Here is a 13938-nt window from a genome sequence, read left to right on the forward strand (position 1 = left end):
CGAATGCTAACACTGATGTTTACTTTACTACATTGTAAGATAAATCAAGTAATAATAGTAAAGATAACTGCTAAAGCTTAGAAAGGATGAATGAAGAAATACTAATTGTGGTATTGCTTCTGAGTCGTTTGTCTTACACAAACTTGATTTGTTATTCTCATTTTCGACTCTCTTAAACAACTTCAAACATCTGCAATCAAGCTGTAAACCAGTACTGTCTAGTCATGTGAGTGAATCCAACGAAGTAGACTTGTTGTCTGATCTAACACCAATTACTAGTGCAAAATTCTCAACGGACAAACATAAACTGATAGCAAAAGCCACCAGCGAGATTCTTCAATAAGATTTCGCACATGTTTGTTACATAATGCACAGTTATAAAGGCAATTCATCAAAGAACATGAAATCTTCCTTACATGCGATGTTCCGTTTGGGAAAATAATGACATATTACTCTTTATCTTTACTATATACATCATAAATTAATTATAATGTGTTTGTAAGCAGTTACGTCTGCTTTTTATTTTAAGTTATTGTTATTTCAGATAGTAGATCTGAAGCAGCAACGATACAATCCAGAGCGAGAAGACGAACTGCCCGGATGTTGATAGTTGTAGTTATTGTGTTTTTTATTTGCTACATTCCGGTTTATTTGAGTAATATATTCAGGTAAGGCTACCAGTAAAGAAGTGTCATGAAGAGTCAACATTGGCCTTTAAAAAAAATAATATAAAAAATAAAAAATAGATTTATAGAATTAATCGAAGAATTCAAATAGAAAAAAATGTTCAACGAGTAACCGAACAGCACAGTAATTCACGAATGCGCGTAGCGCATGAGTTAAATATCAGTGATGTTCGGTCAGGATTTGAATATTTTTCGATAATTGAATTCTTTAATTAGTTGTTCTTTTTATTACATTGGAAAATTTATGTCAAACATGTATAAACTTTATCTTTTTCTACGCATTCAAAATGTGTTTTGATCCGCCGTTATTGACGTCTTGACAACACCTATTGATGTAAGAGATCGAAATAACCACGTTTATTTCACATGTGAAATTATCGGTTTTTATTTAACTGGAAAATCAATGGAATTCCTTGCAATCAATGTAATAAATATATATATATTAGAAACATTATAACCCTAGCTTGGTAAATGCCGCACCTTTTGATTGGCTAATAGCAGGTTGTAAAAAAAAACGTAGCCCCGGGTGTGGTTAACCCATTTATCCGGACGTTGCTACCCTTTACCTCACAATTTTGAATACTTTACCATTTCGCAAAGCAGCCTTATAAACCTTATTATTATATCAGCCATTTGAATAGAAAAATACATAGCCAAATAATAATCATGTAAATTTACCAATAGCTATGTCAACAATGTGTTGGTATGTAAGTGGATTGTCGATTGTTTTTGTCTTTTGTTCGTGTACAAATGAACATTGTCTACTTTAAAAAAATAATTGGCGACCTTTTCAATTAAAAATTGAAAGCGTAACCTTAGTAAAATCGCCATATAAAACAATTAATCGTTAAACCACTAGATTCAAAACAAAAATGAAAACAAGAAGAGATTTATCATGAGGGTTGTGTTTTAGATATTAAAGACCTTTATCTCATTAGTTTGCCTGAGTTTTAAACCTAACTTTAAATTGTATTGCATGTGCATAAGCTTTAATAAATATGGAAGTAAAAACTAAAACCATGGTCCGACTTTATTTGAAGTAGAGTTATAAATAAGTTAAAAAAAAAATGCTTATATATTTTGCGCATGGGTTTTTCGGAATTTCCGTTAGAAATGAATTTATGTTGAAATCAATTTCTGCCTTATCAAAATCTAAATCGAACAGACGCTAACGTCTTCCGTTTTTAAATCATTCGTTAAAATATTGCTTTGTTACTGACATGATTTATAACATACTTTTCTTAAATTCTTCGCTGTCAAGATTTTAAACTGAAAGTATCAGTAATCATCTCACACTTCTCAATCTCTCTCTTGTTATTTTGTTAAAATAAAATCAATAACATTAAAAAAAAAAAGCGTTGTATTTTGTAATATTGAAAATTGGCAAAAATACTGAATTTAAGAAAACCTCACAACGGAAAGTCCCTAATCAAATGGCAAAATCAAAAACTCACAACACATCAAACGAACGTAGAATAACTTTCATATTTTTGTCTTGCTACTGACATTTTGTTCCGTAGAAAATGATGGTGTATTAAGCCTGGTTTTATAGCTAGCTTAATCACTTACTTGTATGTAATTTATTAAGTAAATCGAAAAACATTAGTTCAAACATATTTATTCATAGTGGATAGGAAAACAAGTTATTGCAACTTGTATTAATCCCTTTCCACTTTGCGGGGGCAAATGCTGCCGTGTAGCGACATTAGCCTGATCTTTTTCGAAATCTATAAGGGCGTATTGTACGTGCAAGATATATTACTCTTTCTTTACACGGGTCAGCTATGTATTGTACCTTTCCGACGGACTATCGTCGTTTCCTCAAGACTGGAAAAGTAATACTCATGTTAAAGGCAACAGTAGATATCCAACTTATATGTGCTTTTTCGAACAGAACGAAAAACTGTTAAGAATTTTTATATATTTAATAAAAGTATTTAACGAGATTTTGGAACATAAATATTTAATACATTCATGCATTATGGCTTTATTATCAATTTTGAAGTATTTTGTTCCTAACTGATATGATCACCACTGATTTTTGTTTCATTCGTGGTTCTGTGATTATATACGAACAATTCAAATTCTACTGATAAAAAAACGTTATGGGTAATAATATAAACATGCATATAGTATTATTGTAATGTGTAATTTACTTTGTCTTTTGTGTTGTCCAACGATTTTTCTAGCTTCAATGGGGTATTTGTATTTCGTTATTTTACAAATTCGTTTAAAGTAGTATTGAAGGAAAATGTTTGCACAGTCAATCCATCAATAATGACATCATGTCCGTGTTGATAACAGTTCTGCTTGTTATAAACAGTTGACAAAGCCATCAGTATCATTATAGTCAGATAGCAAATAGAAATGATAGCTCATTCAAGTTCTCTTTAATGAATAATCAAAAGAATAGATATAGTAAATATACGTTATTGATCACGAGAAAGGAAGTCGTCGACACATAGTACTAAGTACTTTGTTTTAACATTTGTCGACAAACATTACATAGCAATTTGTTTTAATATATATATGATAAAAGTGCGTGTAAAATAAAAAAAGTTTCCTTCGTTATAACAGCTATAAGCAATGAATTGGTTTACAACTGGGGCAAATAATTTATTCCGGATTTGTGGTCGCTTAATCAATTGATTACTATTTAACAACGGTGTATTACTGTTGTCTTTATTCGATGCATGGTCATGACGAGAACAAGTACAGTATACAGAGGATGCACTAAGTAGTTGACCATATTTATAGGTGAGAAATTGAGACTGCAACTGGATCATGAAAGTAAATCTACAAACCTTTCACAAAATTTCATGGATTGTTATCGAACATAGAGCATCGTATATATAGCGCTGTTCTCATTCTGACAGGAAAAGGTGGCGTATCTAAACATTTCTCACAACACAGCACACGCACCACTTTTACAAGTATTTAAATGCCGATCGCAAAAAAGATCAATGGATGACCATGTTTGTATACTGCAGTCAATCATAAATTTAAAAAAGTTGATTCAAGAACAAGAACTTAACAATATGTAAATACGTATTAATATTATTCACATCGGTCACTTCTATTTTCTTCTTTGCTTTATGGCATATATTTAACTGTCTTTGGTATTTAGTAAAAACTTCTTAAAGCAGAATAAACAAGCTCAAAACCGCAATATTCGACGAAAACAAATTTATTCTAGTTTAAATACTTCCCGTTAAGCTTTATAGTCATGATGTATCCAAATATTTCCACTCCAATTCAGAACAAACATTATTATAAATGGGAACTATTAAGATGACAAATATGTAATTTTAATGCGTTTTTGTTAATTTCAAGTGTATTTAGTTTTCTGCAATAATGATTAGATATGCATAAAAAGAAGATAACAATTTAAGTTTATGAAGTTATTATAATTTTAATTAGGCATCTTCACAAAAAACAATAATAGGAGATTGACTTTGGTATAATTGCTAATTATGTTCAGGCTAATTTTAAACCGTTTTTTTTTTGTTAAGGAGTTTGTTTGTTATAAATATATCAATTTTAAAAAGCAACATAAAATTATAGTGGTTATATAACATTGATAATATCGCATGAAAAACAAACTTCAAAGAAACAGAAGAATATATTAATAAATTTAATAAAAAACACAAATAATTTCATTGTAATAAATATTATAGCCTTTAGCCGCCGTTTTTGCTCTATAGAGCATAACAATATGTATTGAAGTCCTTTATTTTATTTCTCGTATGCTTACAATTTAATTATATCTTCAATTTGATCAAGGTACAAATTGATCAAATTTATGAATAAAACGATTTGATAATTTTATTAAATAAGATATGAAGTAACATACTGTAGTTAGATAAGATTATTCGTCTTGCATACAAAAACAAATTCTATGAAAAAAAAAAGAATGAATATTACACAGATACACCAATAACACATATGTTCACTGGGGTAAAGCTGATGACCGTAACTGCATTCACGGTCATCCCAAGATGTCGGATGAAAAATTAGGTCAGTTTCTGTATTGTCTGTTAAAGTGTTTCTATATCATTTTCTTTACAAATCATACATTGAAACGATTTAAATTTATAAAAGAATCACTCGGAAATCACTAATTACTTCTGAGAAATGTGCATGAAACGGGAAATTCGATTTGAAAAAATCGCCAAGATGACTGTAAATCACAATCGAGATGACCGTAACAGAATCAGCGATTCATAACAAGGCTGACCGTAACTGCTATTAAGATGACCGTAATTTGTAAATGATGACCGTAACTTTTAAAGGATGACCCTCAATTCTAAGAAATATCTGTAATTATATAACTACCTTTTTGTATCAAATGATTGCCAAAAGACATGCAAATGAACAGGAAGGGAAAACCTGCCACAAAAGCGCGATAAAATGACACCTTACAAGCATAATAAAAAAAATGGGGTGCACAGCCTTCAACTGCTCGACAAAAGATTTTTGTTTGTTTCTGGGATTCCTTTTAATGACATATAATAAATACACATTTTTAAAAATGCCAAAAAATTGCATGTACACCCATTGATATTATATCGTCCTTCATTTTGTCGTGCAAATAAAATAACAGAAATATTTTGAAAATATCATTCGAATAAACTAGTGAAGGTGAGCTCCAGCAAAGTAGATCCTTAAAATAGTATTGTACGAAAAGCGTATCACAAGGCGAAACGTTGTCAATTTGTATATATACAGAAATGTTATTCATACAGTCAGGATTCTACTTCTTCAAAATTATCTCCCCATTACGCCAATTCATGCTCACAATCGTAGAAATGGAAGCCATTGTAGGGATGACGCTCTGCCAATTTTGCTCTTGAAAACTGATAAATTTATCCACATAGCACCATTACAATCGATCGTTATATGTCAGTTATATTTTAAAAGACGAATGTATCTACTAGCTAATGAGCATTAGTTAATGATCTTGTCTGCATTAATTCAACTTAAAAATATTGTCTGTTCGGATGTCAGATGGAATTTTTGAAAATTCTTAAGCATTTAAAAAAATTCTAATTAAATATTTCGTGGAAGGGCAGACTAAACATTTTCAGTGGTTGAAGATTATAAACCCTAGTTATCACACACAAGAAAATCATATTTTTTCGAAGATATCCATTTTCATCATCCAAATTAAAAGACTGTCGTCAAGTACTTTTAGAAAAAATAGCTACTCGAACACACCTACTCTGTTTTTGTGATTCATTAGAAAGGTATCTCACTTGACCCATATATATCATCTTTTCGTACTGTCATTTTTTTACCTTATAAAGTCAACCTGTAGCTTTGATATATAATAATGATAGAATCTGAAGCGAGATGCTATATAAAATACTCTTGCTTTGTACGTTTTAAAGACAAAATATACACCCCAAACATGCCTTAACATAAAAAGGTGCACTCGATTTTTCTCTTTTCGATACAATCGTTACCTGTTTTGGGGAATTTTTTCTTGATTCACATAATGGAAGGACAGACACGAAAATTTCTGAACTAAAAGATTGATATGTTCTCCGTCCGTGATAAAAACAAAATCGGAGGTTATGCATTTTCTACATCCAACTTTAGATACTATATATAAAAAAGAAGATGTGGTATTATTGCCAATGAGACAACTATCCAGAAAAGACCAACATGACACAAACATTAACAACTATAGGTAACCGTAAGGCCTTCAACAATGAGCAAAGCCCATACCGCATAGTCAGCTATAAAAGGCCCCGATAAGAACCATGTCGTCGACTTGATATCTTATTGTTTTGCATTACTATGTAATAGATACATTGAAAACTTATGCAAATGGTGTTTTTAAAATAAGAAAATTGTCGTTTTATTTGTTTCTATTAACTTTTTAAAATTTTGTTACTATATCAAACATTACAGTTAACATTTATCGCATTCTCGATAAACACAGAGCTTCGATTCTTTTGTTCTATTTCAAAAGTGTTTCCGCCTGCATATATCAAGACAAATTAAGATTTTAATCTGCTTCCTCTGGAACCATACACATGGCCTCGATTACCAAATATTCGTATGTATTATTAATGTTTTTAATGCTCCATTTATTGGCATTATGTTTTTCTGGTCTGTGCGTGCGTTCGTCCGTTCGTCTGTTTGTTTGTCCGTTTGTCCAGCTTCAAGTTAAAAAAAATTGAAACTTAGTACACATTTTCCCTATGGTATGATCTTTTTAATTCTAAAGCCAAATTACAGTTTTATCCCATTTTCAAAGTCCACTAAACATAGAAAATGATAGTGTAGATGAGGCATCCGTGTACTAGGGACACATTCATGTTTCTTCAAATTTTCGTCGTATCGCTGTCAATTTGTGTTTAAATTTTAACGTCGATATCAATAAATATTTCATTGTTGACGAGAAATATGCAATTTACTATTATTGTTATAAATCCTAAATATGGCCAATTATATTATAGTTCAAAACAAGAGGCTGTCACAACGACAGCAAACAGGATTTATTAATATTTATTTGTGTCCTGGCAATATCACAAGAACCATTACTGATGAATGGTGAAAGTGAAAATCGTCAATATCAAATTTGACCTCAATTTTGTCATCAGTATCAACATCTTAAAATTTGAAAAGCTTAGATTGAATGGTTCATGAGTAAATGTAACAACGTGAATGGAAACGCCATTTCACAATCTTTCAAGAACCATAACTCCTGAACGGTAAAAGTCAAAATCGTCATTATTGAACTTGACATCCATTTTGTCATCAGTAACAACATATTAAAATTTGGGAAGCTTAGGTAGAACATTTCATGCGTAAATGCACGGACACGACTGGAAACTCCATTTTTCAATCTTTCAAGAACCATAACTCCTGAACGGTAAAAGTCAAAATCGCCATTATTGAACTTGACCTTCATTTAGTTGTTAGTAACAACGTATTAAAATTTTAAAAGCTTGAACGGTTCATGAGTTAATGCACGGACAACATTTGATTGCCGCCCGCCCGCCCGCCCGCCAGCCCGCCGTACATCCCCAAATCAATAACCGACATTTTTGTCACAAAAATCCGGTTAAAAAGAAATTTATGAAACATATTTATATCCGCGCTAACCGAGCCCTTATTGAGATCGACAAACTCAACAAAAAAGCTTTGAATACAATACGGATATTTCTTAGAATTGATGGTCATCCTATAAAAGTTACGGTCGTCCTATATAAATTACAGTCAGTCTTTACAAATTACGGTCATCCTTTACAAGTTACGGTCATCTTTTTACCAATTACGGTCATCCTTGTTTTATGTTACGGTCATCTTGAAAATATTTTGTTTATGATTTACGGTCATCTTAACGATTTTTTCAAATCGAATTTCCCGTTTCATGCACATTTCTCGGAAGTAATTAGTGATTTTCGAGTGATTCTTTTATAAATGTACATCGTTTCAATGTATGATTTGTAAAGAAAATGATATAGAAACACTTTAACAGACAATACAGAAACTGACCTAATTTTTCATCCGACATCTTGGGATGACCGTGAATGCAGTTACGGTCATCAGCTTTACCCCAGTGATGTTATGCAATAATCATGTAATATCGGCCCATAACTAACAGGGAAAATGGCTAATTGAGTACCAACTTTGAGATTGATCGAGAAAACGTAGGCCACTCAGAAATCAATGCTGAATGATTATCTGGCCTTTCTTTGGTACAAATGTAAATTAGATAAAGCCCGACATTTAAAATTACCTTAAACAGAAAATCTTTCTGGTTACCAGAGTTTTTTTTTGTGTATAAATGTACACAAATAATGCCATTTGGACAAATTATTAGGATGCTGTAGAAATCTTCCTTTTCTAAGGTCATCGTTCATTGTAATTGTAATTCATAAACCTTGACATATTGTTCCTGTTTCTCTTTATGAATCTCAACTAAACACCAAAAATTTTAGAATGATTGCACTGATTTACGAATATCTATTTCCCTTAGAAGATTTAAATGTTTTTGGTGTCGACTTAACTACCACAAGAAATAAGCAAGGTTTTTTTTTATATCTTTCTTCTTGCTGTCAGGTTGATATACTGAACTTTGTTTTGATTGCATATTTTACTTACAGTTCTGGTATGATGTGCTAACACAAATCTTTTAATAAAGCGATCTTAGGTTTCAACAGTCATTTGATTTTTCGAAAAACGTATATAATTGTATATACCGATGTACAGATGGGTGCGGTCCTAACCTTGACAAAAGTTAACTTAGAGTTAACTTGTTGACTGCTTTCTAAGTTAACTTGAGAATTTTTAAGCAGTCAAGCAAGTTAACTTCGTCGTTGGTGGACCAGACCTACGGTCTGCTTTTTTAGGACTGCTGCAGACCTATCGACAAGTCTGCTCCAGACCAGACCTGTGGACAAGTCTGCTTTTGACCAGTCCTGAGGACAGGTCTGCCCCAGACCAGACCTGTGGACAAGTCTGCTTTTGACCAGTCCTAAGGACAGGTCTGCACCCTTAATTTAGGTGAACAAAAATTTGTTGTTATTATATTGCAATATTGCTGTCCATTGTCATGATTGTATTATACATTGAATCCTGACATAAAAAATATGGCTGATTTACTATGCGGGTATATAGATTTACAAATTAAAGTGCATATATGGTAAGTTTTGGTGGATGCGGTCAAATAATTTTGTTGTAAAAGTCAACTGGAGGCATTAAAACTACTGAAATTTTGTTACCTATCAGTATTTTAAGTAAAAAGGGGACATGCTGGCACCCTTAATTTAGGTGAACAAAAATTTGTTGTTATTATATTGCAATATTGCTGTCCATTGTCATGATTGTATTATACATTGAATCCTGACATTAAAAATAAGGCTGATTTACTATGCTGGTATATAGATTTACAATTTAAAGTTCACATATGGTCAGTTTTGGTAATGTGGTCAAATAATTTTGTTGTACAAGTCAGCTGGAGGTATCAAAACTACTGAAATTTTGTTACGTATCAATATTTTGAATAAAATGAGGACATGCTGGTATCCTAAATTTATGCGAACTAAAATTTTTTGTTATTACAGTCGATTCCACTTAATTGCATACCGCTTAATAGCATAATTCGGTTAATTGCATACTTTTCTCCTGCACGAAACCATTTCCCATTCACCTAATGTTAAATTGTCCGGTTATATGCATAGCCTTACAAGTGGCATTTCGGTTTATTGCATAGAAAATAATCGCCAGCTAGATATGCTCTGTTAAAACTGACGAGATTTTTGACCGGAAACGGCAATTTGGTAAGTATATTTTACTTGAATGCATCATAATTTTCATTATTATTTCACATTTACTTGTGTGTTATTCAAATAAAGTTTTAAAACAGTATCTTTCGTGTTTATATGATTATAAAAAAGTCCTCGATGTGTACACAGGTAAAGTTTCCCATATTCTATTTTAAGCCTCGAGGTCATAAAAATGTCAATCAGCTGATTGTTGTAAAAACACAACCATTCTATGATCTTCTATCTCAAAAGGTGTTAATTATTGATTGGATTTCAAACATTGTTCATAGATTCCATTTTGGGTGAATTTTTAAAACATTAACGCCTGCTAATTATCGATCATTATCCAATGTGTAATCTCGTAATTCAGCTTGGGTGATCTACATTTATGTTAAATATTACAGGGCTTTCATATATGGTTGAAGAATTTTATACATTAATCTTTTCTTTTTAATATTTTTTAAAAGAAAATTAACTTGATTATTATATATTTCTCACTTTCAACACTCGTGTCCAGCAAATAACCCGTGCATGGCCCCATCACCTGTGAACTGCTTTGCATAAACGAAACTAGCGGTGTTAAAGTAACAGTGTCACATCACTGTGTAATCGGTAAATACTGAATATCAAAGGCAGTTCATTGCACAATTATTGTTTACAATGATTATAAACTGTGTAGTATTGTAAAACAGTTTATTTTAAACAAGGTGTAACAATGTAATTTGTACATCTGGGTCATAGAAACAAATCTATTTTTAGAACAATTTTATTTTCGTATCTCAGGTAAAGGAAAAATCGGTACATAAATAAACTAAACAAAATGTGTTTATAATCTTTATTGAAAGAATACACAATGAAATAAAATGTATGACACTAGACAAATAACTTTTATTAGAATAAATAAGCATTCAATATGTTGTAAGTGGACTATGGACGTTCATCTTCCTTCTTTGTTGATCTGCACTATCGATGTTATTTGACTCCGTAATTTGGCATTTCGGATATAAGCATACTCCGCTTTATTGCATAATTTCGTCTGACAAATAGGCTATGCAAATAACCGGAATGTACTGTATATTGCAATTTTGCTGTCCATTGTCATGATTGTATTATACATTGAATCCTGACATCAAAAATGTGGCTGATTTACTATGCGGATATATAGATTTACAAATTAAAGTGCACATATGGTCAGTTTTGGTGGATGCGGTCAAATAATTTTGTTGTACAAGTCAACTGGAGGTATCAAAACTACTGAAATTTTGTTACGTATCAGTATTTTAAGTAAAAAGAGGACATGCTGGTACCCTTAATTTAGGCGAACAAAAATTTGTTGTTATTATATTGCAATATTGCTGTCCATTGTCATGATTGTATTATACATTGAATCCTGACATTAAAAATAAGGCTGATTTTCTATGCTGGTATATAGATTTACAATTTAAAGTTCACATATGGTCAGTTTTGGTAATGTGGTCAAATAATTTTGTTGTACAAGTCAGCTGGAGGTATCAAAACTACTGAAATTTTGTTACGTATCAATATTTTGAATAAAATGAGGACATGCTGGTATCCTAAATTTATGCGAACCAAAATTTTTTGTTATTATATTGCAATTTTGCTGTCCATTGTCATGATTGTATTATACATTGAATCCTGACATAAAAAATATGGCTGATTAACTATGCGGGTATATAGATTTACAAATTAAAGTGCACATATGGTCAGTTTTGGTGGATGCGGTCAAATAATTTTGTTGTACAAGTCAACTGGAGGTATCAAAACTACTGAAATTTTGTTACGTATCAATATTTTGAATAAAATGAGGACATGCTGGTATCCTTAATTTAGGCGAACAAAAATTTGTTGTTATTATATTGCAATATTGCTGTACATTGTCATGATTGTATTATACATTGAATCCTGACATTAAAAATAAGGCTGATTTACTATGCTGGTATATAGATTTACAATTTAAAGTTCACATATGGTCAGTTTTGGTAATGCGGTCAAATAATTTTGTTGTACAAGTCAGCTGGAGGTATCAAAACTACTGAAATTTTGTTACGTATCAATATTTTGAATAAAATGAGGACATGCTGGTATCCTAAATTTATGCGAACCAAAATTTTTTGTTATTATATTGCAATTTTGCTGTCCATTGTCATGATTGTATTATACATTGAATCCTGACATCAAAAATGTGGCTGATTTACTATGCGGATATATAGATTTACAAATTAAAGTGCACATATGGTCAGTTTTGGTGGATGCGGTCAAATAATTTTGTTGTACAAGTCAACTGGAGGTATCAAAACTACTGAAATTTTGTTACGTATCAGTATTTTTTAGTAAAAAGAGGACATGCTGGTACCCTTAATTTAGGCGAACAAAAATTTGTTGTTATTATATTGCAATATTGCTGTCCATTGTCATGATTGTATTATACATTGAATCCTGACATTAAAAATAAGGCTGATTTTCTATGCTGGTATATAGATTTACAATTTAAAGTTCACATATGGTCAGTTTTGGTAATGTGGTCAAATAATTTTGGTTGTACAAGTCAGCTGGAGGTATCAAAACTACTGAAATTTTGTTACGTATCAATATTTTGTATAAAATGAGGACATGCTGGTATCCTAAATTTATGCGAACCAAAATTTTTTGTTATTATATTGCAATTTTGCTGTCCATTGTCATGATTGTATTATACATTGAATCCTGACATAAAAAATATGGCTGATTAACTATGCGGGTATATAGATTTACAAATTAAAGTGCACATATGGTCAGTTTTGGTGGATGCGGTCAAATAATTTTGTTGTACAAGTCAACTGGAGGTATCAAAACTACTGAAATTTTGTTACGTATCAATATTTTGAATAAAATGAGGACATGCTGGTATCCTTAATTTAGGCGAACAAAAATTTGTTGTTATTATATTGCAATATTGCTGTACATTGTCATGATTGTATTATACATTGAATCCTGACATTAAAAATAAGGCTGATTTACTATGCTGGTATATAGATTTACAATTTAAAGTTCACATATGGTCAGTTTTGGTAATGCGGTCAAATAATTTTGTTGTACAAGTCAGCTGGAGGTATCAAAACTACTGAAATTTTGTTATGTATCAATATTTTGAATAAAATGAGGACATGCTGGTATCCTAAATTTATGCGAACCAAAATTTTTTGTTATTATATTGCAATTTTGCTGTCCATTGTCAGGATTGTATTATACATTGAATCCTGACATAAAAAATATTGCTGATTTACTATGCGGGTATATAGATTTACAAATTAAAGTGCATATATGGTCAGTTTTGGTGGATGCGGTCAAATAATTTTGTTGTACAAGTCAACTGGAGGCATCAAAACTACTGAAATTTTGTTACGTATCAATATTTTGAATAAAATGAGGACATGCTGGTATCCTAAATTTATGCGAACCAAAATTTTTTGTTATTATATTGCAATTTTGCTGTCCATTGTCAGGATTGTATTATACATTGAATCCTGACATAAAAAATATTGCTGATTTACTATGCTGGTATATAGATTTACAATTTAAAGTTCACATATGGTCAGTTTTGGTAATGTGGTCAAATAATTTTGTTGTACAAGTCAACTTGAGGCATCAAAACTACTGAAATTTTGTTACGTATCAGTATTTTGAGTAAAAAAAAGACATGCTGGCACCCTTAATTTAGGCGACCAAAATTTGTAGTCATTATTTAAATGAATTAAACTATTGCTGATTGTGGCTGCATAGTTCAATGATGTATAACTAACAAGGACGTATACACCTAACATCAAATATACTTCTTTTCAAAAATATACATAATATGATTGAATTTGATCTCGGAATATATATATATATATTCAGTGCCTGTTATCATTGTAACCGAGATCGTTTTTATAATAGATAGATTGTCAGATCACAGATAAATTTGTGTTACATTC

The 13938-nt window shown here is 31.2% G+C and overlaps 1 protein-coding gene across 2 annotated transcripts in view; it reads left to right on the forward strand.

Annotated features, from left to right (window-relative positions):
* LOC139504829 (orexin receptor type 2-like) overlaps positions 1-13938 on the forward strand; it is a 52212-nt gene that overhangs the window by 18386 nt on the left and 19888 nt on the right. For both annotated transcript variants that reach the window (XM_071294767.1, XM_071294766.1), the window contains exon 3: positions 545-668. In XM_071294767.1, the coding sequence (XP_071150868.1) occupies positions 545-668 (124 nt within the window). The remainder of the gene's footprint in view (positions 1-544; positions 669-13938) is intronic.

Source organism: Mytilus edulis, chromosome 1 (assembly GCF_963676685.1).
Source record: "Mytilus edulis chromosome 1, xbMytEdul2.2, whole genome shotgun sequence".
NCBI lineage: Eukaryota > Metazoa > Mollusca > Bivalvia > Mytilida > Mytilidae > Mytilus > Mytilus edulis.